The 25,543-nt window shown below is 39.1% G+C and overlaps 1 protein-coding gene across 1 annotated transcript; it reads left to right on the forward strand.

Moving 5' to 3' along the window:
• The first annotated feature begins 386 nt into the window (after positions 1-386).
• rcn1 (reticulocalbin 1, EF-hand calcium binding domain) lies at positions 387-25,007 on the forward strand. The gene is made up of 6 exons (XM_034188717.1): positions 387-855; positions 2,498-2,691; positions 2,820-2,998; positions 13,646-13,706; positions 20,678-20,877; positions 23,522-25,007. The coding sequence occupies exons 1-6, from the start codon at positions 623-625 to the stop codon at positions 23,627-23,629; spliced, it is 975 nt and encodes a 324-aa protein (XP_034044608.1). The 5' UTR covers positions 387-622; the 3' UTR covers positions 23,630-25,007.
• Positions 25,008-25,543: the final 536 nt, after the last annotated feature.

Genomic DNA, 25,543 nt, shown 5'->3' on the forward strand with positions numbered 1-25,543 from the left:
GTGGTGTAAAAAACGTAGTTTAGATGCACAAAACATGTCAAATACACAATCACCGTTGGGCGAATAAGATAAGACATTATATTTATCTGCCCAATGGTTGGGCGTATAGCCTTTGCCCAACAAATACTGGGGTTGTCCAAATGTTTGGTTTTTCTGTCATTGTACCACTGGGTTTTCTTTTGCCCCCCATTTTAAAATTCTAAAACCGCCCCTGCACACACGCCAAAAAACGTTTGAACAAGTCGAAGTTTCTTGTTCGTCATCTTGCAACGTGGCGCCTGAAGTCGCCTCTCGTGTTACCGACGTCTCTTGGACCAATGATAGAAAGGCTCTCAGTGGACGAAGGCGGGTCAAATCTGAAAGCCACAATTCGATTGGCTGCGCCGACGGTAGCAGGAAACAGGCGCCTGGCCGCGTCTCCTGCTCCTCATCTCAGCCTGCTGCTGCCCACAGGAGCGCTGCAAGTGTTTGGACTCTGTGAGGCGTTCAGGTGCTCCTCACAAGTTCGCTGTTTGGATGCTGCACCTCGCTGCGACCGCGGGACGAGAGCAGCGGCCGCCCTGGGACACAGGCCTACCGAAGAAAGCAGCCTCGGAGAGTCGGCCTCCTTCCCGGCGCACTGATGGACGTGCCGGGTTCAGTGTGCGCCCTCCTCCTCCGCCTCCTTGTCCTCCTTGTGGCGGTGAACAGTAAACCGACGTTAAGAAAAGAGAGAGTCATTCATGACCCAGAGGTGATCAGAAGAGCCCACGAAGACAATAAGAGCTTCCAGTTCGACCATGAGGCCTTTCTGGGGAAAGAGGAGGCCAAGACCTTCGATCAGCTCACCCCCGAGGAGAGCAAGGACAGACTCGGGTGAGATGTGACTATTGCTCTCACACACACACACACACAGCTTTACATCATTAAAATGTCAGCTGCAGAGGTATAAGTCACAGGTGTCCTTGTGTGTTTATTCACTCTCTTTGCATCAGGACAGTATTTGTGTATAACACGTTTGCGACACGTCACACTGGTTTAAAGGTGCTTTTACCCCTCAAACACACACACACACACACACACACACACACACACACACAGTGGGAAGACCCACGTAACATCACAACGTGGCAACCCAGCTCTCACAACACACACACACTAGTACTGTTTTTTTTTTTTTTTTTTTTTTTTTTTTTTACTCTGCAGCTCCTCCTCCCAGACTCCAGTAACACTTTGCCACTGAAGCCACGTCTGAGCAGTGGCGGCTCCAGAGATTTTTTTTTTCTGCAGGTGCTATGGGCTGGCTTGGTATTTTTATGAGGGTGCTATGAAATAAGGGATCATGTGTCGTGACAGCCCACTGCTACACTTCTGCCACGTTCACATGCGTGCGTACACGTGGCCACGCTCTGATCTGACAATCTGATGCCATGCAGAATGAATAAAATCACACACAAACTTAGGCTACTGTTCAATACAAATATCCACAGACCTACACATGTAGCTTCAGGGGGGAAAAAATGGCAACGGCAGGCCGAGAGAAAATCTTTCACCTCCCATTGAGGTCTTCAAAACAGCACAGTGCACCTATTGTGGTTAAGAGCAGAAGCATCAATGATTTGGTTGTTGTCCAGGACCCATGTTCTCTGACGGTTAATTGCCAGGTCACTGGTTTGGCCGTCCCCACTGCTGTTCCTCAGGTAGCTCTTTAGGCGAGGGAGACTTCACTTCTTTCCAGTTCTACTCGTGGATATTTGGGCAGTAAAAACTGATCCATTTCAGCAACTTGAAAGAAACTGCACTCCCTACTACAGTACAACAACGTCATCATGACATCATCAAACATGATGGTGTTGAACGTCACGTTACATTCATTTGTGTAAAACAGTCATTTCTGTTGATGAATGTTTATTTTCTTTTATGAGTGAAATATTTATCTCATCACAAAATTCCAAAAACAGATTTGTGTCTTACTGCGGAAAACTATTCTGAAAGGATGATGTCATAGCCCTGCCTCTGTAACATCAGTGGCTCATAATGAAGGACAGTATGTTGCTGGTGTTAACAGTGTAATTTTGCATGTTTTTTTTTTTCTTATTATTCTTCTTGTTGGCGGGAAAAAGCACTGGCATCCTCCAGCTCAGGCTGAGAAACACACCTAGAGCAGACAAACACTGAGGGACTACTTTAAAAACCCTTAAAAAAACCCCTTAACAAGTATCTTCCGTTATAAGGAATTAACGCATTTCCAAACGTCATCTTCCAAAACAAAGGTGTAATGTGGAGAACATTTTTCAGCTGTAATGATGAATCCTGGCAACAGATCAGATTAAAAGAATGTATTTAATCTGTGGGCCTCCTTGTAAAGTTCTAAACTTAGTTTCTCAAAGACCATTAGAATTTTGGTGTTTGTGTTTGTCCCTGAAAAAGTCACACACGCATTTGCTTTCATGTTTTTACCATCATGTCGAAGTCTTGTAATGAATAACTGCAATGCTGTTTTATGTTTGTCTCACAGGAAAATAGTGGACCGGATAGACAGTGATGCAGACGGCTACATTAGCACCAACGAACTCAAGAATTGGATAAAACGTGTCCAGAAGCGTTACGTGTATGAAAACGTGGCCAAGGTGTGGGAGAATTATGACCTGGACAAAGACAACAAGATCATGTGGGAGGAGTATAAGAAAGCAACATATGGCTACTACCTTGGTATAAGTTCTCTTAATTTACCCTGCAACAATGTGGTTGTTCTTATATGTATGATATTAAAATGTTACTCAGCTTGTGGTGGGTGTGGTAGTAAGGTTTGTCTCCCCTTAAATGATCTCCTTCTGAAGCCAATCCAGAGGAGTTTGACGATGCAACGGACCAGTTCAGTTTTAAGAAAATGCTTCCTCGTGACGAGAGGAGATTCAAAGCAGCTGATCTAGACGGTGACCTGGCAGCGGACAGAGAAGAGTTTACGGCCTTCCTCCACCCAGAGGAGTTTGACCACATGAAGGACATTGTTGTTCTGGTGAGTGTTCTATGAGAACAAGGTAATTAAGGCTTTGTTCAGACTGCCAGTTCACATTGTACTTATTGCGTATCTGATTCAAATCTGATTTCGCTGGCTGTCTGTGTTATATGTAGCAAGTGAGCAGATCCGATTTCTGTGTCCTTGTTGCAGTCCTCATCACAGGTTGAATCCACATTAGTTGCTATAGTAATAAAAGTCACACACGTTAGTCACATGACTGCTGCCCAGTGATCAGACTCTGACTCATAGGATATAGATTATAATAAAACTGGTGTATTTATATAACGTAGATTTTTAAGTTTATATATTATAAAATTACACAAGGTGTGCTGTTGGGTGGCAAGTTGATCAGCCAAATGAGCTCTTCTGGGAGAAAAATTGCTTGTGTGTGAGGATTAAAGATAAAAGATGTGGGAAGACTGAGCAGTTGAAATGCTGCCGTGTAATAAACAATCATGTGAAACTCCTGCACTTGTGTCCGTGTCCAGTGCATGTTGTTTCATGCATGAAGCGTTGCAGACCTGGAATCCTATCTGACGTCTTTTTTGGAGATGATTTTAGAAGTCAGTTTGGGCTTTTGTGTGCGCACGTGTGAGGATTTTACTTATTTATTGCTGTCATGGGGCTGTGAGCAGAGGGGGGGGAGCCACCAGCTCTCATGCTGGTAAAAGTCATTGACATAGCAAAATTAAGTCAGAATCTGATCTCAGCATTCAGACAAAAAAGAAAATGCAAAAAGACAATTTAAGTCTCATTTCAAGTTTGAATGAGGCATGAAAGGGATTTGAGAAAAAAAAAGATTTCATGTGACTTTTGCAGTGGTGGGCACAGCCAACCAAAGAATTAGCTTCGATAACAGATAATCAGCTAACTGAAAAGTTAAAACACCGAAAAATTTATCAGAAGCTACAGATAACAGATAACGTCCAGTATTGTCTCCAGTACACTTGCAACTACTAACAAGCTGATTTTGAGTTTTAATACCACAGTCGTTTCTAGTAGCATCAAAGGTGACTACAGACCCAAACAGTGAGTCAGCACCTCTGTCTTTGAGTGCCCTGCCCACTGCTGGAAGCTCCTGTTTATTACACAGCTTCCGCAGCGAAGCCATTGAGAGGAGCAGCGAAGCTCAGCTCTCTACTCAATAACATTGTTGCCGTGAGGTGGAGGTCTTGGAAAATAAAGCAGTGCTGACTTATGGTTTAGTTTATAAATAAAATTAATACTGGTAGAATAACTCAATGTCAATTCTGTCATTTGTACAAAGGTAAAATATAACATATATCTTTTAATGTTGAATAATGCACTAATTCTGAAGTTTTGTAACAGACAGATGGCAAATGATTATGGGTAAAATGTGCCTCTGCCAACACTGATTGGTTGACTCATTCATTCTGTGTTTACATAGAATGAATGAGTCAACCAATCAGAATCAGAATGAGTCAACCAATCAACGTGTTGGTTTACAAACCAACACATTGATGTGTGTCGTGTGTTGGTGTTTACAGATAAATGTGCTTTTGTAAAATATGCCATTTAAAAAAAAAAAAAGCCAAGTTGTAATTAGATAACCGTCTGATATAACTGGTGTCAAAATAAATAGAACACTCCCAACTACTGGACGCTCAGTACTAGGGTGAATACTGCCATGAACACTACTGGCCAGTAGATGGCAGTAGAGACTGTGAAACCTTGCCAAAACAAATTGAAAATAATGGAGGAGCAACCAGAGCTTCTTCTGGCATTTTTACATAAAGCAAACACAATAACGTCTATAAACCAGAGAATATATTCACGAGCGTTTTAGGCACAATGTACAAAGAGTTTAATGCTGTTGTCCGTGTGGAGCCTGATCAGAGCGTCTCAATGCATTTCTTGTCTGTCGTGAAGGTACTGAGGTACCCATAATGCACCTGGGCACAGCATGTCCACACTAAAACCTTCAAAATTAGTGCATTACTTTAAAACTAAAACATATATTTGATATTTTCACTTTATAAAACTTCACACGTGACGTTAATTTAAATAACTTGTCAGAAATTAGTTTGGTTAAAATTCTAACCATAAGTTAAAACTGTATGCCTCTGGATGACTTGGGTGATATTGCCAGCGTATCCGTATGGGGTCAAAAGAAATGAGCCTTTTTTCTTTTTTGTGACCAGTTCTCCTTTGCCTGCAGAGGATAGAACTGCACATCTACTCTAAAACATTTAAAAGGTAGGTGCTCAACTGATTTTAGATCTCATAGATGTTTGTAACTATTCAGCTTTGTTTACCACGTCTGCAAAAATATGTTAGTGGTCTAAAACCTATCGGACCAAAACTTATTGGAAGATAATTAGTCCGATGATGGTTTTCAAAGTTATCTGAAAAGATAATCCAATAATGAAAACATTATCTTCGATAATTAGCAGTTAGCGGAACTGTGTCCACCACTGGACATTTGACTGTTCAGATTTGCAGCATGGAATCAGATTGAAATCAGATATATGCAGAAATTGGGTTTTACTGGATGTATGAACAAGGACTGAATATCAGGGTTTATTTATTTATGCAACAGGTCATTGGGATGAACAAACCATCCCATTATAGCTGAATCTTTAAATATAGATTTGGTTTCATGGTGCAGCTGCACAGCAAATGCTTGAAGTGCTTCTGTGTTCATAAAAGTTGTAGCACCTATTTGATGAAGTGAATTATTAAAAGTTAATTTTTTATGATGCTACAGAACTGTTCTGCCACTGGCATTTACTGATTGTGGTGAATGTGGGTGAAGTATTGTCAGGCCTGTTTGTTTTTCTTGATAGACGTGTAATCAGTGTCATTAAGTGTCCAGACATAGTATTTTTCATTCAGATTAGGGCTGCACAAATAATCACATTGCAAGTGGGATATCAGACTGTGCCTTTATAAAAATAATGAATGTTTGAGTTAAATGGTACGAATATTTCATGAGGTGAAAGCTGGAACATACTGTTCGGCGAGGCCAAACAGCTCTTCATGCCTCCAGACGGCTTACAGCGGCGTGGATATTTGTGTGTATGTGTTAGAATAACTAGCACCATCAATTAGCTCTTTCAAATCATCATTCGTCGGTAACGCAATCCCCCTCCATGTTTGTTTTAAAGCTAAGCGCTGTCCCGCTTGTGTGAGCTCACGCACGCTTGCACTAGCAGAACGGCGCTGGTGGTGGTGGAAGCATGCTCGTCTTCTTCTTTCGGCTGCTCCTGTTTGGGATCGCCACAGCAGAAGCGTGCAATGGTACCAAACTAATGGAACCAAACTGCACTCTATGTGCAACAATGGGATGATTAACCCATGTGACATAACATACAAAGCACCAATCAAATGACAAGGATACACTCCGCCGTTATATGATATATAATCATCAAAGGATGCATTTTAAATAAATAAATTACCTTCAACTTTGCAGTGACCGTGTGCATTGCTGTGGTCTGTTTGGCACACTGTTAAAATGTTTATTCCCCCCGCCATTTAAAGAAAAACAAATGTCTTAGTAACAAATGAAGGATTAAAGATCCCAGCTCCCGCACTCTTGTGTTTCACATGCCTCCCAGTCACTTTTTTCATGTCTAAATATGGCTTTAAAATGATTTAGGTAAGGACAGCATTTATGGTTTGTAGTAATATGGTCTAGATGTGTGTGTGTGCGTGCCCGTTTTGAGCACAACAGACTGAGACGTGCACGCTTGTTAAGCCTTTAAAAGAGCATGGCTTTACAAGCATGGACATTCTGCTCACAGCCACATATTTGTTAAATTTATATAACTGAAGGGAAATTTTATGAAGGAAATAATCCTGCTTGAAACATGGAGTTTTTGATTCAGGTTTTAACTGAGAAGCATCAGATTTTAAAATGTAAATAATATAGTTTTGCTCAAATAAGATTATTACTAAGCTGTTCATCTTGTGTTCAACCAATTTTATCTGCTGTTTGTTTTTATGATTGAGGTTTCATGTTAAACATAAACACCCCCAAATGTTTTTATTTTTCTTCAGATTATTAAAATTTGGCCTCCACTCAACAGCGCAGGATCACCACTCTATTCCAAAATCTGAAGAGGAAAAACAACCGATATGCAAAGCAGTATTGGAGGTCTCGAGGCCGATGTCGCAGACCGAAAGGTCCCCCCTAAAAATTGGTGCGCCCTGCCTTCACTACGCATGCGTCATTTTGGACCACAGCAGCTCGCCTGAGACTGAGTCTCTACACACAAATCAAATCATTCTAAAGTCAGTTTTAAGCAGAAACGAGGTGATAATCGGTGAGTCGCTACTGACACTTTGAAATGACAGGCGTAGTGAACGCAGCAGCAGCTGTGGCGCTCTGATCGCTTCCTCCATCTTTTATTATGAAATGATGCTGAATTTATGTGGAAATGATTGTTGTACAAATGCTTTAGATATCTGTCGCTGAGATAGATCACGACTGGAGTGCAGTTTTAAGCAGAAACAAGGCAATAAACAGTGAATTGTGGGAGACGCTCAGAAATGACACATGCGCAGTGAAGGCAGTACAGACTGATTTTTGGGGAGGACCATTTGGTCTGAGACACTGGCCTCAAGACAGATTAGTTTGTCTTGAGTTTTTATTTTTATTTATTTTAGTTTTTATTATTATTATAATTATTATTATTATTTATTTTTTATTTTTTTTGAGGCCTTGGTCTTGCTATGCAATGACGAGGTCTTGGCCTTGGTCTCAGTATCATGCGGTTTCGAAGAATAAGCCAAAGCCAATTTGAGCCCGCTTATTTTTACGTGTTTTTCACACTGTTTACTTTCCAACAACCAAAAACAAAGCACACCATCCAGGCCTCAACAGTAACGCTTGTCCACTCGACATTGGCGAGTTAACAGTGCTGTCAGACTCATGCTCCACACCTGTCTTTTGCCTGACGTGGCAAGTTATCTTTCACCCACATTTTGAGTGAAATCTGGTTTAAAAAAATATAAATAAATCAACATATTTCAGCGATGTTCTGTGGCAGCAGAAGCTTTTTTCTGATCCAGGGTTCGCATTCTCGCTGCCCTGGCATGAAATCAACACGGCTGTTTGCAATCTATTATAATTATATACACAATACCCCATAATTACAATGTGAAAAAAGTGTTGTTGGGGTTTTTTTTTTTTTTTTAGATTTTTGCAAATGTCTTAAAAAAAATCTAAGCCACATGTACATATGTGTTCACACCCTTTGCCATGAAGCTCAAAATTGAGCTCAGGTGCATCCTCTTTCTACTCATCATCCTTGAGATGATACTACAGGTTAATTGGAGTCCATCTGGGGTTAATTCAGTTGATTAGACAATATTTTGGAAGGCACACACTTGTTTACATATAAGGTCCCACAGTTGAAAGCGCATGTCAGAGCACAGACCAAGCATGAAGTCAGAGGAATTGTCTGTAGACCTACGAGACAGGATTGTCTCGAGGCTGCTGCTTTGAAGGTCCCAATGAGCACAGTGGCCTCCATCATCTGTACACGGAAGACATTTGGATCCACCAGGACTCTGTCTAGATCTGGCCACCTGTCAAAACTGAGCAGTCATTGCAGAAGGGCCTTAATCAGGGAGGTGACAAAGAACCTGATAGTCACTCTGTCAGAGCTGCAGCATTCCTCTGTGGGCAGAGGATAACCTTCCAGAAGGACAACAACCTCTGCAGCAATCCACCAATCAGGTCTGTATGCTAGAGTGGCCAGACGGAAGCCACACTTTAGTAAAAGGCACATGGCAGCCTGCCTGGAGTTTGCCAAAAGGCACCTGAAGGACTCTCAGACCATGAGAAACAAAATTCTCTGGTCTGATGAGACAAAGATTGAACTCTTTGGTGTGAATGCCAGGCGTCATGTTTGGTGGAAACCAGACACCATCCCTACAGTGAAGCATGGTGGTGGCAGCATCATGCTGTGGGGATGTTTTTCAGCGGCAGGAACTGGGAGACTAGTCAGGGTTGAGGGAAAGATGAATGCAGCAATGTACAGAGACATCCTGGATGAAAACCTGCTCCAGAGTGCTCTTGACCTCAGACTGGAGCGACGGTTCATCTTTCAGCAGGACAGTGACTTTAAGCACACAGCCAAGATATCAAAGGAGTGGCTTCAGGACAATACTGTGAATGTCCTTGAGTGGTCCAGCTAGAGCCCAGACCTGAATCCAATTGAACATCTCTGGAGTGATCTGAAAATGGCTGTGCATGACGCTTCCCGCCCAACCTGATGGAGCTTGAGAGGTGCTGCAAAGAGGAATGGGCAAAACTGCTCAAAGATAGGTGCACTAAGCTTATGGCATCATATTCAAGAAGACTTGAGGCTGTAATTGCTGCCAAAGGTGCATCAACAAAGTATTGAGCAAAAGGTGTGAATACTTATGTATACGTGATTTCTTAGTTTTTATTTTTAATAAATGTGCAAAAAAAAAAAAAAAAAGAAAAAAATTTTTTTTCATGTTATTATTATGGGGTGTTGTGAGTAGAGTGGAGTAAATGAATTTACTCCATTTTGGAATAAGGCTGTAACATAACAAAATGTCGAAAAAGTGAAGCGCTGTGAACGATGCACTGTATGAGAGGGTTTGACAATAACGCTTGCCTGCTCGACACTGGCAAGCGAACAGTGCTGTCAGAGTTGTACTTAGTTGTACTATATATACAGTAGTGTTCAGAATAATAGTAGTGCTATGTGACTAAAAGATTAATCCAGGTTTTGAGTATATTTCTTATTGTTCCATGGGAAACAAGGTACCAGTAGATTCAGTAGAATCTCAAAAAAAGGGGAAGTAGATTCGGAAAAGTAGAAAAGTGGGTGTTCACAATAATAGTAGTGTGGCATTCAGTCAGTGAGTTCGTCAATTTTGTGGAACAAACAGGTGTGAATCAGGTGTCCCCTATTTAAGGATGAAGCCAGCACCTGTTGAACATGCTTTTCTCTTTGAAAGCCTGAGGAAAATGGGACGTTCAAGACATTGTTCAGAAGAACAGCGTAGTTTGAATAAAAAGTTGATTGGAGAGGGGAAAACTTATATGCAGGTGCAAAAAAATTATAGGCTGTTCATCTACACTGATCTCCAATGCTTTAAAATGGACAAAAAAACAGATACGCATGGAAGAAAATGGAAAACAACCATCAAAATGGATAGAAGAATAACCAGAATGGCAAAGGCTCACCCATTGATCAGCTCCAGGATGATCAAAGACAGTCTGGAGTTACCTGTAAGTGCTGTGACAGTTAGAAGACGCCTGTGTGAAGCTATTTTATTTGCAAGAATCCCCCGCAAAGTCCCACTGTTAAATAAAAGACGTGTAGAAGAGGTTACAATTTGCCAAAGAACACATCAACTGGCCTAAAGAGAAATGGAGGAATATTTTGTGGACTGATGAGAGTAAAATTGTTCTTTTTGGGTCCAAGGACCGCAGACAGTTTGTGAGACGACCCCCAAACTCTGAATTCGAGCCACAGTTCACAGTGAAGACAGTGAAGCATGGTGGTGGAAGCATCATGATCTGGGCATGTTTCTCCTACTATGGTGTTGGGCCTATATATTGCATACCAGGTATCATGGATCAGTTTGGATAGGTCAAAATACTTGAAGAGGTCATGTTGCCTTATGCTGAAGAGGACATGCCCTTGAAAAGGGTGTTTCAACAAGACAATGACCCCAAGCACACTAGTAAACGAGCACAATCTTGGTTCCAAACCATCAAAATTAATGCCTCGTAGATGTGAAGAAATCATGAAAAACTGTGGTTATACAATTAAATACTAGTTTAGTGATTCACAGGATTGCTAAAAAAGCAGTTTGAACATAATAGTTTTGAGTTTGTAGCGTCAACAGCAGATGCTACTATTATTGTGAACACCCAATTACTCCAATTACTCATAACCATTCCAAAGACATATCGTTATCTTTGGCTGCTTTCAGTGATGTCGGTATTTGGTTAGACTCTTTCTCTCCGATTGTTCTGTCTGAGTTATTTTCATTAGTTACTTCCTCCAAACCATCAACATGTCTATTAGACCCCATTCCTACCAGGCTGCTCAAGGAAGCCCTACCATTAATTAATGCTTCGATCTTAAATATGATCAATCTATCTTTATTAGTTGGCTATGTACCACAGGCTTTTAAGGTGGCAGTAATTAAACCATTACTTAAAAAGCCATCACTTGACCCAGCTATCTTAGCTAATTATAGGCCAATCTCCAACCTTCCTTTTCTCTCAAAAATTCTTGAAAGGGTAGTTGTAAAACAGCTAACTGATCATCTGCAGAGGAATGGTCTATTGGAAGAGTTTCAGTCAGGTTTTAGAATTCATCATAGTACAGAAACAGCATTAGTGAAGGTTACAAATGATCTTCTTTTGGCCTCAGACAGTGGACTCATCTCTGTGCTTGTCCTTTTAGACCTCAGTGCTGCTTTTGATACTGTTGACCATAAAATTTTATTACAGAGATTAGAGCATGCCATAGGTATTAAAGGCACTGCACTGCGGTGGTTTGAATCATATTTATCTAATAGATTACAATTTGTTCATGTAAATGGGGAATCTTCTTCACAGACTAAGGTTAATTATGGAGTTCCACAAGGTTCTGTGCTAGGACCAATTTTATTCACTTTATACATGCTTCCTTTAGGCAGTATTATTAGACAGCATTGCTTAAATTTTCATTGTTATGCAGATGATACCCAGCTTTATCTATCCATGAAGCCAGAGGACACACACCAATTAGCTAAACTGCAGGATTGTCTTACAGACATAAAGACATGGATGACGTCTAATTTCCTGCTTTTAAACTCAAATAAAACTGAAGTTCTTGTACGTGGCCCCACAAATCTTAGAAACATGGTGTGTAACCAGATCCTTACTCTGGATGGCATTACCCTGACCTCTAGTAATACTGTGAGAAATCTTGGAGTCATTTTTGATCAGGATATGTCCTTCAATGCGCATATTAAGCAAATATGTAGGACTGCTTTTTTGAATTTGCGCAATATCTCTAAAATTAGAAAGGTCTTGTCTCAGAGTGATGCTGAAAAACTAATTCATGCATTTATTTCCTCTAGGCTGGACTATTGTAATTCATTATTATCAGGTTGTCCTAAAAGTTCCCTGAAAAGCCTTCAGTTAATTCAAAATGCTGCAGCTAGAGTACTGACGGGGACTAGAAGGAGAGAGTATATTTCACCCATATTGGCCTCTCTTAATTGGCTTCCTGTTAATTCTAGAATAGAATTTAAAATTCTTCTTCTTACTTATAAGGTTTTGAATAATCAGGTCCCATCTTATCTTAGGGACCTCATAGTACCATATCACCCCAATAGAGCGCTTCGCTCTCAGACTGCAGGCTTACTTGTAGTTCCTAGGGTTTTTAAGAGTAGAATGGGAGGCAGAGCCTTCAGCTTTCAGGCTCCTCTCCTGTGGAACCAGCTCCCAATTCAGATCAGGGAGACAGACACCCTCTCTACTTTTAAGATTAGACTTAAAACTTTCCTTTTTGCTAAAGCTTATAGTTAGGGCTGAATCAGGTGACCCTGAACCATCCCTTAGTTATGCTGCTATAGACTTAGACTGCTGGGGGGTTCCCATGATGCACTGAGTGTTTCTTTCTCTTTTTGCTCTGTATGCACCACTCTGCATTTGATCATTAGGGATTGATCTCTGCTCCCCTCCACAGCATGTCTTTTTCCTGGTTCTCTCCCTCAGCCCCAACCAGTCCCAGCAGAAGACTGCCCCTCCCTGAGCCTGATTCTGCTGGAGGTTTCTTCTTGTTAAAAGGGAGTTTTTCCTTCCCACTGTCGCCAAGTGCTTGCTCACAGGGGATCGTTTTGACCGTTGGGGTTTTTCCGTAATTATTGTATGACTTTGCCTTACAATATAAAGCGCCTTGGGGCGACTGTTGTGATTTGTCGCTATATAAATAAAATTGATTTGATTTGACCCCCTTTTCTACTTTTTTTTACTAATAGCCCAATTTCATAGCCAGAATCTACTGAATCTACTGGTACCTTGTTTCCCATGTAACAATAAGAAATATACTCAAAACCTGGATTAATCTTTTTAGTCACATAGCACTACTATTATTCTGAACACTACTGTATAATATTATTTTAAGGAATAATCTTTTGTAGCCAGAACCTTGTGTTGGATAAGTGGGCAGCAAATGGGGGGGTGGGGGGGGTGTTGGTTGGCTTTTCTTGTTTATTTGTAGACCACCAAGGCTGTATGGCCATTAATCATTCAGCAGGGTTCACAGAGGGCATCTCTACCTGCAGTGAGTTTGGATGTGTGGAGCCGTTCTTGTTTTCATGTCCAGATGCCTTTATAGCATGTATACAGCTGATAATTGATCATCTCCCCCTGTTGGACTTTTATGTATTAAAATACCCTAGATTTTCAAATTTAGAATGTAAGACACAAACAAACAGATCCTTGGCTGTGTTTCACAGTGTTCTAAAAACAAAAATGATGCTGCAGATCCTGAGACTTTCGTGTCAACCTGCCAGCCCTGCTGTGTACTAACGCTTACAGATTCCATTGTAGTGCTGAGGTCAAAATGTCTGTGTTCCACTGTTGTTACTTTACATCTCCATTTAGTCACACTCTTTTACTCATTTTCCACACAGGAAACCTTGGAGGATATTGACAAGAACAGCGATGGACATGTGGACGAGGATGAATATATCGGTCAGTTCACGCATTAAGGCTCAGTTATGTTCTGGGGGCTGCTTTGCTGCCTCTGGCACAGGGTCTCTTGAATCTGTGCAGGTTACAATGAAATCCCAAGACGATGATGGCATTCTTGAGTAAAATGTGCTGCCCAGTGTCAGAAAGCTTGGTCTCAGTCGCAGGTCATGGGTCCTCCAAGAGGATAATGACCCAAAACGCACAGCTAAAAACACCCAAGAATGGCTAAGAACAAAAGATTGGCCTATTCTGAAGTGGTCTTCTGTGAGCCCTGATCTAAATCTATTGAACATCTATGGAAGGAACTGAAACTTGCAGTCTGGAGAAGGTAGCCTTCAAACCTGAGATTGCTGGAGCAGTTTGCTCAAGAGCAGTGTGCCAAACTACCTGTCGATAGGTGCAGAAGTCTCACTGAGAGTTACAGAATGAGTTCACTGATTGCCTCAAAAGGTTGTGCAACAAAATATTAAGTTATGGGTACCATCATTTTTGTCCAGACCAGATTCATTCTTTTATTTTATTTTATTTATTTTTTAATGATTATGTCAAACTGCAGTTCAAAGCAATTAGGTCATTTTCAGTCAAATTTTATTTATTATTACTTTGCCAGTTTCAAGTTATTTCAGTGACCAATGTGGGTTTTTCTTTTTGTAATGGAAGGGTACGAACAGTTTTGTCCACGTGTGTGTGTGTGTGTGTCTTATATTTTTAGTACTGTTTACTTGAACTTATTTATTTGGCACACAACTCGTCAATAACAAAAACTGATATACAAGACAATTCCACAGTGACATGTGTGACCAAAAAGGGGGTGAGCAGAAGCAAAGCTTATAACGCCCACCCCATATATACATACACACATTACCTACCCCCAGAGCAAGCACACAGGCGACAGTGGTAAGGAAAAACTCCCTCTGATGTATTGAGGGAGAAACCTCAAGCAGACCAGACTCTAAGGGGTGACCCTATGCTTGGGCCATGCTACAAACACATTTAACAACACAAACAAATCCCATTAACATAAACATATCAAGTGAACACCGTGTCTTCATCTACATACATATTTACATACATATACATGTATACACACACCAACATACAGCTACACATACATACATAATTACACACACACATATATATATATGCACATACATAAATGAATGTTACTGAACAAGTTCACAATTACAACACAAAACTCATCGTACTTAATTAGATACATTCTTGAAAACATCACTTTTTTTTTTTAATATTGCTTTTTAAACTGATTGATATTTGGACATCGTTTGAGTTCATCCATCAGGTTATTCCATAATCTAGGGCCACACATGGAGACACAGAAACCTTTTCTGGTCGTCCGAGCGCCAGCAATTTTAAAATGATACAAGCCCCGTAAATTATATTTTCCTTCTCTCTCAGTAAAATATTCTTGAATTCTAAATGGCACTTGTTTCTTTTTCACTTTGTGCATTAATTGAACAGTCTTGAACAAAATCATATCATTAAGTTTTAATATTTGAGATTTAATGAACAGTGGTTTGGTGTGGTCTCAATAACCTGCATTATGAATTGTCCTTAATGCTCTTTTTTGAAGAATGAATAATGGTTGCAATATAGTTTTGGAACTGTTGCCCCAAACGTCAGCGCAATAAGTGAAGTAGGGTGCAACCAATGAACAATACAGAGTATGTAGTGCTCTGCAATCAAGAACATGCTTTACTTTATTTAATACTGCAATACTTTTTGATACCTTCATTTGAATATGCTGAATATGAGCTTTCCAATTAATTTTTTCATCAATAATGACACCTAAAAACTTATTCTCTTTGACACGTTCTATGTTTACCCCATGTATATTAGGGTGGTTCAAAAAAATAAAAGTTGGAAATTCATTACTCTCACCCCTTCATTTTATGATGCTTTGGGAAAAAAGAAAGCCTGCCAAATATTTTTGTCATACATTAATATTTAGAGGTAGCACATCATAGCTGAAGGTTGTAAATATATCAATTATCGCTGCCCGAGTGCCTGTGCAATAGGTTATCCATTATCCAGTATCTAATCACATCACTTATAAAGAGGATAGAAGTTAACCACCTGAGTGTAACTAAAGTATAATTTTATATTCAATTTAAAACTATACCTGGGTTTAAATATTTCTCACAAACAACATACTTTCAAAAATGTTATTTTAGGCTACAAGCTGAAAATTTTGCTTCAATTCACAGCTTCTTTCTTTCAGATCTTTGGTGATGGTGAATCTAACATGAGATAAATGTAAAAGAGACACTTGCTGACTTAACATGCTTAACCATTAACTGGAAACTTCAGTAAAACATGTCAGCTACTAGAAGTAGAACATTTGTATACCTTATTGGTTCCACCGACTGAAATAAAGGGAAACAAATTGCCCTCAAATGGGCAAATACTCAAGGTATTTTTCTTCAAACACTGATTTGAAGAAAACTGTTCATGATGCTGCTGTGACCTCTATAGACATGGCAATTCCTTTTTGGGAGAGAGCTAGAATCCCACTGAGGGCAAAGCAGCATCTGATCACAAAGTTAGAAAAGGTGTTCGGAAATGGAAGACATTGAAAAAGACCAAGAATCGCAATACAGACAAGCAGAAGAAAGATGAAACAGTGTTTTGTGAATCTTTGGAGGACTTGTTTGACATGGCACATCAGGATGTCCTAACAATGATAAAGTTTGAAGATGACAGACAGTTCCTACTTGCTCAGCGAGAGAAAGGTAGAGGATGCATGACAGGCATAGATAAAATACAAACTGCCAAAGAACAAAGAGCAGAAAAAAGGAAAGCTGCAGAAGGAAAATACAAAGAGAAACTGGAGGAGCCTGGATCATCTAATGTCTCACTACCTGACACTGTCTCCAGCCAGAGTGAAGAGAACACAGAAAGTCCAGATGAAGAATTTGTTATGCCAGTGCCACAAAAAGCCAGTAAAATTAAAGCTGTTGTAACACCAGGACTTGCAGCAGCATTGGATAGGACCAAAACAACAGACAGAAGTGCCACCTATATTCTGACTGAAACGGCAGCAAGTCTTGGTCATGATGCAAGCAACTTAAATATCATTATCATGTAAAGGATGTTCTCTTATGTTACATAGCTGTATAATTGGTTCTTGTGCTGATTCATACATTTTTGAATATTAAGTACTGCAAGGCATAAAGAATATTATTGTTTGGAGCTAGATCAAAATATATGTGGAAATATATAAAGCATAGACTTATTTAAATTTATCAATATGAAACAGTATTTCATCACTAAATGAAAATGCAATGTTTGATTGTTACAAAATCTTCGCTACACCAGTATCTAGGTATTGTAGAAGAACTGCATCTCACAATTCATGTTTTAGTGTTAACTATTTATGGGATATGAAAGATTTGATTTTCCAATGTATTGCCATAATTTCTTTCCTGACATATCAATATTAAACTGACAGAAATAATTTGGAAATATCTGGAAATGACCATACTATATGACAAAGTTATTATGAGCAAATCTTTAAGGGCTGTGTGCTACCAGTAAAAATTATTAGAGGTTTATGAAATTGTACATGATGTGTTTTTATGTTAGGTACAACAAATTTAGAGAGTGAGACTTGATGTTTTTTGAAAAAAAATTTTTGACCATTTTTATAGACCACCCTAATGTATATTTAAATGAATGTGTATGTCTTTTTTATAATTTCCAAATACATCAATTAGTTTTAGACAAATTTTAATGATAATTTGTTAATATCAAACCATCTCTTTAACTTTATCATTTCTGTTCCTAAATCCGATAATCGTTGCATATTTTCCCCTGAGCAAAACCGGTTTGTGTCATCTGCAAAGAGCACAGTTTTAACCATATCTGAGACTTTACATAAATCATTAATGTATAAAATAAATAATTTTGGGCCCAACACAGAACCCTGTGGTAGCCCACAAATGATGTCCAGATATGAAGAACAGTATTCATCAGGAGAGTCGTCAAGGGAGCCATCAGGGGAGGCTTCCATCCCATCATTAGGAGAGTGCACAATAGGTGCTAATTAGAGCTATTGTTTAGTCACTAGCCTATAGCAGTCGGCCTCTCGGTAGGAGGGGTCTGGTTAGGTTAAAAACTCCAGCTTTTGTTGGCTTCTGGTATATTCTTCTCTACAAGAGTCAAGACAGAAGTCAGACTACCAGAGCAAGAATTTTAGCTGAGGAAGCTTCTGTGATTTGAAGCGAAACGTCCTCACGTCAAGCAACCCAATCCAGTCGAAGATTCAAGCTTCTCTACTAAGTATTCCCCGAGTTTAACAAACTGCTTTCGGTTTTCTAAGTAGCTTTTAATCCAACTCAGAGCAACTCCTCTGATCCCATACAGTTCCAACTTTTGAAATAATATATTGTGATCAAGTTGTGTCAAAAGCCTTTCTTAGGTCAATAAATAACCCTGCAACTATTACCCTTTGGTCCACATGTTTATTGATCTCTCTATGGAATCGAGCAATGCCATGTCGTGGACTCCTTTTTGCTCTAAAACCATATTGACTTTCATCAAGCAAGTTGTGTTGAGCTTAAATTTATCCAGTCTGCTGTTGTAAAGTTTTTCCAGTATCTTTGAAAATTGTGACAGTAGAGACACAGGCCTGTAGTTAGTAAAAAGATGCTTGCTGCCAGATTTTGAATAAAGGTATACTTTTGCCACTTTCATCTGTTAGGAACAATCCCAGTTTGAAATGATTTATTAAAAATATATGATAATGGTTTTGCGATTTCAGTAATTATTCGCTTTACTAAGGACATATGTACCTCATTATGATCCGTTGACTTTTACTTTTACATGTACTAACTATGTTAATAATTTCCCTTTCATCTACTGGGCTGAGAAACATTGTTGTGCGGATTTCTGGTGATTATTGCTGATTTTCCCATGTACTGTGTGGGATTTCAGCTGCCAGATCTGGCCCAACATTAGCAAATTTATTGAAACTGTTCACTACTTGGCTCATGTTTATATTCATCTTTGTTGTCATAAGTCAAGTATGTTGGATAGTTATTTGATTTGGGTTTATTTGCTATATACTATTCAATATTTTCCATGTTTCCTTTATATTGTTTTTATTATCGTTTAGTATTTTCCAAAGTATGATTTTTTTTTTTTTTTTTTTTACAGTTCCGCATAATAGTTGTTAGTTTATTTTTATAGTCCTTATATTTAACCTCTGCCTCTCTTGATTTACTTTTAATGAATTCTCTGTATAGCCTATTTATCTTTTTACACGCCTTTTGAAGACCTTTTGTTATCCATGGGTTAGCTTTATAGTTATTATTTTTATTATACTGTATAATTAGACAATTTTTGTTATATATATTGAGAAATATGTTTTCAAATTCGGAATATGCATCTTGGCTATTGTAAATATGATTCCAATCCTGTAAAAGTAAATCATTTTTTAAGACAGTGATTGCTTCTTCAGATTGCAGGCGCTTGCAGTATTGTTTTTTCTCAGTACATTTTTTTAATTAAACTTCAAATCAGTTACTATAAAAATTGGCAAATGGTCACTAATATCATTAATTAATAAGCCACTTAGTGTTTTGGTATCTATCATTTGTAAATATATTATCAATGAGAGTAGCTGAATGTGAAGTGATTCTTGAAGGCCTAGTAATTTTTGGATATAGATTTAGACTGTACATATTGTTAATGAAATCCTCAGTTACTATATGCTGATGCGGGTTTAAGAGATCAATGTTTATATCTCCACAAACAAATACTCGCTTATTACCCATCTGTGAAAAGTTTCTCTGTCCAATTTTGAAATTCTTCAATTTTAGAGCCAGGAGCTCTATATATGCAGCTAATAATTATATTTTTGCCTTTTTCCATACCTATTTCAATTGTGATGGATTCCAAAAGATTTTCCACAGCCACAGTCGTTTGAGCTTTAATTTTGTAGTTAATCCTTTTGTCAACATACAAAGCCACTCCTCCTCCTCTATTTCGTCTATTCAGATGATTAAATTCATTCACCCTCCAGCTCATAATTTGTGTCATCACCCTCTGTAAGCCATGTTTCCGTTATGGCAATTATACTGAATGGTTGACAAAATTGTTTTAAATAGTATTTGATACTCCCAAAATTTTGGTACAGACTCCTGCTATTAAAGTGGATTATTGACAATTTACCATCACTTGAAATGCAGTTATTGTATTGTTCCTCTGTGTAATACTGACAGTTACTATCTGTGAAGGAATAGAAATGATTGTCCGGATCTATCTCATATTCCAGATCCTGTATATGATGCTCAGTATACTTAAAAGGTTGTAATTCCACATTCTCATAGCCATGTACGATTTCAGTTATACTATTACTGTTCAGAAGCACTGATGGATGGTCTGTATGTTTGTCAGTCATTATGAAAGTTGGTTGCCTTCATTTGCCATGTTTTAGTCATAATTTTGCCAATTCCTCCATGCTTCTGATCAGCAACACTTTGGCTTCTTCTGGAGACCTGTTCAGTTTGATGAATACTTTACAGTTTGTAGTCCATGTGTTTTGAATTTTTTGTTGTTTTCTCAAGTATCTTGCCTTCTTTGCTATATCTGTGTTGTGTTTAGTGAGATGTTCATTTATGTAAACATTGGATCCTTTAAGTTTATATCCTTGTTTGAGCAGAGTTGTCTTGTCTTTCCTGTTAACAAACCTCATGATGACTGTAGGTTTGTCTGATGAATTCTGCCTGGGTAACGGGTGACAAGCTTCAATAGTGTTTATATCCAAATCAATCCCCTTAGTTTGTAAAAAAGCAGCAACTTGTTGCTCTGTGGAGCGTTGGTCTTGTTCATCGGGCTCCCCCCTGTTACCAGAGGCTGCTGCCCGAGCATACGATCTGGGTCTGATATTATATCCTCAATATATTTTTGTCATTTTTGTTCATTCCCATCCTGACTTGACTCTGTTTCAGCGGACATGTTTGCTCATGAGGATGGCGGTCCAGAGCCAGACTGGGTCAAGACTGAAAGGGAACAGTTCTCTGACTTCCGAGATTTAAACAAAGATGGTAAAATGGACAAGGACGAAATTCGACACTGGATTATGCCCCAAGACTACGACCACGCCCTGGCTGAGGCCAGACATCTAGTGTACGAGTCTGACCAGGATAAGGTACATACACTCATACAGCAGCATTTTTTGGACATTTTAGCACACACAGAATAATGCAGCACACCTAGAGTATAAGGAACAAAATCAGGTTTGTTTATTTTTTCAGAAACCTTGATTTATTCTGAATATAAGGTTCCATCTGTCCATTTTCTATACTGCTTACTCCAGTTGGGGGTCACTGGGGGTGTACACTGTGGACAGGACACCAGTCTACCACAGGGCCACATATAGACTGTGAGGCAACAGTGCTAACCACTAAGCCGCCGTGCTGCCCCTGAATAGAAGGTTGAAACTGAAAATTTTGGGAAAAAAAGGCTTTCTTTATTTTGTTGCAGGTTTTCATGAAAAAAAAAAACTGCAAGTTTTTTCATGATGTCTTTCACGATGGTTTTTTGATCTTTTATTGTTATTTATTTATTTATTTTATTATTAAATAAAATCCTTTTCACTCCACCGTTAAGCTGTGGCTGGTGAAGCAACAGACAGATGTTGCTCTGTGTGCAGTTTATTCAATCACAGCCACTCGAGGTTGTAACTTCTTCAGAATTTTCAAGGCTGTCTTGGTGGCTTCCCTCACTGGTTTCCTTCCAACGGGGTCACTCAGATTTAGAGAACTGACAGGACCATCCTGTTTCGATTTCTTAAATATTGATGTAAATGAATCCAAGACTTGGAAATGTTTGTTTGAGTCACTAACACTGACTGTAAAAGTTATGATTTACTGTAAATTCAAATAGTGCTTTTTGTTACACTGAATGAAAGTGGTGTTGTTCATTAACTTTGGACATTTTAATAACTAGAGGTGCATCTCAGAAAATTAGAATATCATGACAAAATTTCAATTTTTTTTGTCAGTTATTTCAGAGCAAAAAAATTGCATAAATCGCTTCTGTATAATTTATTTATTTATTTATTTATTTTCATTTTGATAATTATGGCCTGCAGCTCCAAAAAACTAGAAAATGCATAGCTCAAAATATTAGGATATTTTGTTTCAAGTCACAATGCAGTATGAGTACCATGAATCTCTCAAATCTGGTTCAGTACTCACAACCACAGTCATGGGGAAGACTGCTGACTTGACAGTTGTTCAGAAGACACTCATGGACACTTTCTGCAAGGAGGTTCAGCCACAGAAGCTCACTGCTGAAAGTTCTAGCTGTTCATAGAGTTCTGGATCAGAGCATATTCATGGAGAGCTGACTGGAGGAGAAAAGTGTGGTCAGAAAAGATGCACAAGCAGCAGGGATGACTTGAGAAGATTGCGACACAAAACCGATTCCAGAACTTGGAGCTTCAGAAGGAGTGGACTGAGGTTGGAGTCAGTTCATCAAGGGCCAACACACAAAGACATGTCCAGGAAATGGGCTACATGTGTTGTATTCCTGGTGCCAAGCCACTACTGAACCAGAGACAATGTTAGAAACATCTTACCTGGGCTAAGGAGAGCAATAAGTCTTTTTTCAAATGAAAGTAAATTCAGCATTTAATTTGGAAATCAAGGTAACCAGGGTTGGAGAAGGAGAGGAGAGACAGAATCCAAGCTGCTTGAAGTTTAGTGTGAATTTTCCATAGTCAGTGATGATTTGGTGCCATGTTATGTGCTGGTGTCGGTCCACTGTGTGTTATCACGTCCTGCATCAATCCAGCCATCTACCAGGGGGTTTTAGATCACTTCATATTTCCATCTGCTGACAAGCCTTATAGAAATGCTGATTTCCTTTTCCAGCAGGACTTGCTACCTGCCCACAGTGCCAAAACTACTAGTAACTGTTTTGTTGACCATGGTATTACTGTACTTAATTGTCCCCCTAGACAATTCATCATAGATTATCTATGGGGTGTTGTCAATAGGACAATTAGAGACATCAGATCCAACAATCTAGATGACCTGAAGGCTGCTATCAAAGCAACCTGGACTTCCAGAACACCTCAGCAGTTCCACAGGCTGATCACCTCCACGCTTCACTGATGCAGGAATTCATTCAAAAGGAGCTGCAATCAAATACTGAGTTCATAAATGAACATACTTTTCAGAAGTTAGACACTTCTGTATTATAAATACTTCTTAAAAAACACATATCTGCTGAAATATTGTAATATTTTGAAATATGCATTTTCTTTTTTTTAGCTGTAGGTAACTATCAAAACTAAAATTAAAAATGACTGAAAGATTTTAGTTTCTATGTACTGAAACTAAAATATGTAAAATTTTCACTATCTGAAATACCTGACAAAAAAGATTGAACTTTTTCACAATATTCAAATTTTTGGAGATGCACCTGGATGATTTTACAGATTGGTTCATTTATATTTATGAACATGTTCGTACTAATAGATCTGACCAGTACATTTATAAACCAATGATCACATTTCATATTTCATGCAGAGACATTGTTCAGCCAATGTTTGTTTTTGAATAGTTTTACGTACAAGCATTTGGTCCCCATGTGTAGATAATTAAGAAATTTAAAAAAAAAAAATCTCCATATTTTGCTGTTTTAACAGCAACAAAAAGTAAGAAATGGCTTTGCTTGCATTGCCAGGATTCTGTGATTTGGTTTCATGCAGGCCTTCCCTGCAGTATACTAGCCTGTTTTTCTTTTCCCAGACATTGTTTTCATCTCTGATATTTGTCTTTCAGGACCAGATGTTGACTAAAAAGGAAATCCTTGAGAACTGGAACATGTTTGTGGGAAGTCAGGCCACCAACTATGGAGAAGACCTGACCAGGAACCACGATGAGCTTTGAGCTCTCTGTGCAGCTTCTGATGTCTCTGAGGAGGCTTCATGAACACCGTCTGGGTGCTGTGGTGGCCATCTGTGGTACTCTGTCTAAAGCGCATCGCGCAGATGCATCGGGCTTGTGTACAACTCTGCTGTTTACGCTGAGTAATCTGAGTGCAAAGGAAGGTGCAGAGTGGGAAAAGGCTTGTATTTAATCACTTCAGTAGTCATGGGCGTATTTTGGGAGTAACGTGAAATGAGAATCAGATTGTCATCTGTCATTACATTTAACACAAATTTGGCGCATTGTTCTTTAGATGGTGATGCCAGAAGCGAGAGAGTTTTCTGGCAAGTAATGGTATCTGTGCACAAACTGACAACACAAACAAATGGGTTATTTACAGGAGCAGCAGTTACCACCACAGCTCCCTGAGGTGATGCATTTGAGAGCTTCATTCTGCAACGCCTCCACTGACCACATGATCTCCATATCTAACCAGATGAAAGCAGCCGCCTTCCCCCGCTGCACCTGGACACTGTGGCCAACCCTGTCTTCGTGCTATCCGCCAGCCAACGCGGTGACGAAAAAAAAAGAAGTTTTTACTTTAATGTTGTTACTTTTCGTTTTCAGTTTAGTTTCTTCATAGTTTGATGTGTTAATGTGCATCCCTGTGCACAGTGTGTAGTGTGTCGTATGCCCACCTACATGAGGTCTGTGTGATTACTGCGTCATGTAAAGGGCAGGCAATGTCTGTGCTCGACTTCAGGCCAGGTTCTTGGTGGTCTGTGGTACAGTCACGTTCTGCTGCCTCACAATGGCAATGTGACAGCACTGTAGCTGACCACACCTTATTTTAAGAGCAACACATCATAGGCGTGGGATGTCCGTTGTACTAGCAGTGACACTTGGGCTGGGCTGTCCACTGCTTTGCACCAGGTGGAAGACAGGGCCCTTTGTCTTTCCTGACAAAATCTTACCGCTTAACCTGCCTGCCTTCCTACCACTCCATCCTGTCCTCACAGAAACAGATGACTTTGTCTTTTACTTTTTTCCCAGTAAATAGACGGAGCTAATAAACCAGATAAAGTCTAAAGGTTGGACCTACCACTAACACTAATGGTCTGTCTAAGTTTTATAGTGATTTTGTTTCTGATATTCAGGAGCAAGACCAGCAGACTTGCGTTACTATTGATGGTGCCTTCAAGCCATATCGCCGGCTTCACTGCCTCAGAGCCGTACACACCTTTGTTCACGATAAATGACAAGCTTTAGACAAACTGTCGAATACAGAAATGGCATTGATACTCTTAATGTGAATCAACAGCTCAGATCAAATACTCAGATTTTATTTATTTGTTGTATAATGTCATTGGTTCCTTTTTTCTTTGCCAAAATGTGTTTTTTTTTTTTTTTTTTTTTTTTGGAAATGCTTTCAAAACTAACACCTGTTAATGCCATATGTTTTGTTTTTTTCCCCACATTTGGCTTTTAGTACAGAATGTGAAATAGTTTTTCTTTGTACTTAGTTTAAAATGTATTTATTGTTACACCTAAAGCCAATATGTACATGCTTAATGTATTTTTTAAAAAACATTGGTGATGTTACATTTGAGTTCTAGACTGGTGCAAGTCCTGAAATTCATGACTGAGTTTGCAGCAGAGATTACGGACGCACAAATGTTTTCTTTCATTTACATCACTAATCTGCTGGCAGTTTGTAAATATCAGCTTATTAATTTTAACACTTCCAAAAAAAAAAAAAAAAAAAATCACATTTTGCAGTTTATTAAAGTCTCAAAGTATGCACAGTTTACTAAAAACAAAACTGCAGATTGTGACATAATTTTAACATTCTTCTCCCCAGTGTATTTTTCCAGACCCTCAAAGTCCAATAGTTCTCTCTGATTAGTGCTTCTCATTCAATAGAGTGGTATAGAC

The sequence above is a fragment of the Thalassophryne amazonica genome, chromosome 2 (genome assembly GCF_902500255.1).
Source record: "Thalassophryne amazonica chromosome 2, fThaAma1.1, whole genome shotgun sequence".
Lineage (NCBI taxonomy): Eukaryota > Metazoa > Chordata > Actinopteri > Batrachoidiformes > Batrachoididae > Thalassophryne > Thalassophryne amazonica.

What these genes read in the sequence shown, in the direction of transcription:
- rcn1 (XM_034188717.1), top strand. Translation starts at nt 623, where the DNA reads ATGGACGTGCCGGGTTCAGTGTGCGCCCTCCTCCTCCGCCTCCTTGTC. An exon ending in AACATATGGCTACTACCTTG is followed by an intron (nt 2,692 to 2,819) that starts GTATAAGTTCTC and finishes CTCCTTCTGAAG; the next exon opens with CCAATCCAGAGGAGTTTGAC. An exon ending in TGAAGGACATTGTTGTTCTG is followed by an intron (nt 2,999 to 13,645) that starts GTGAGTGTTCTA and finishes TTTTCCACACAG; the next exon opens with GAAACCTTGGAGGATATTGA.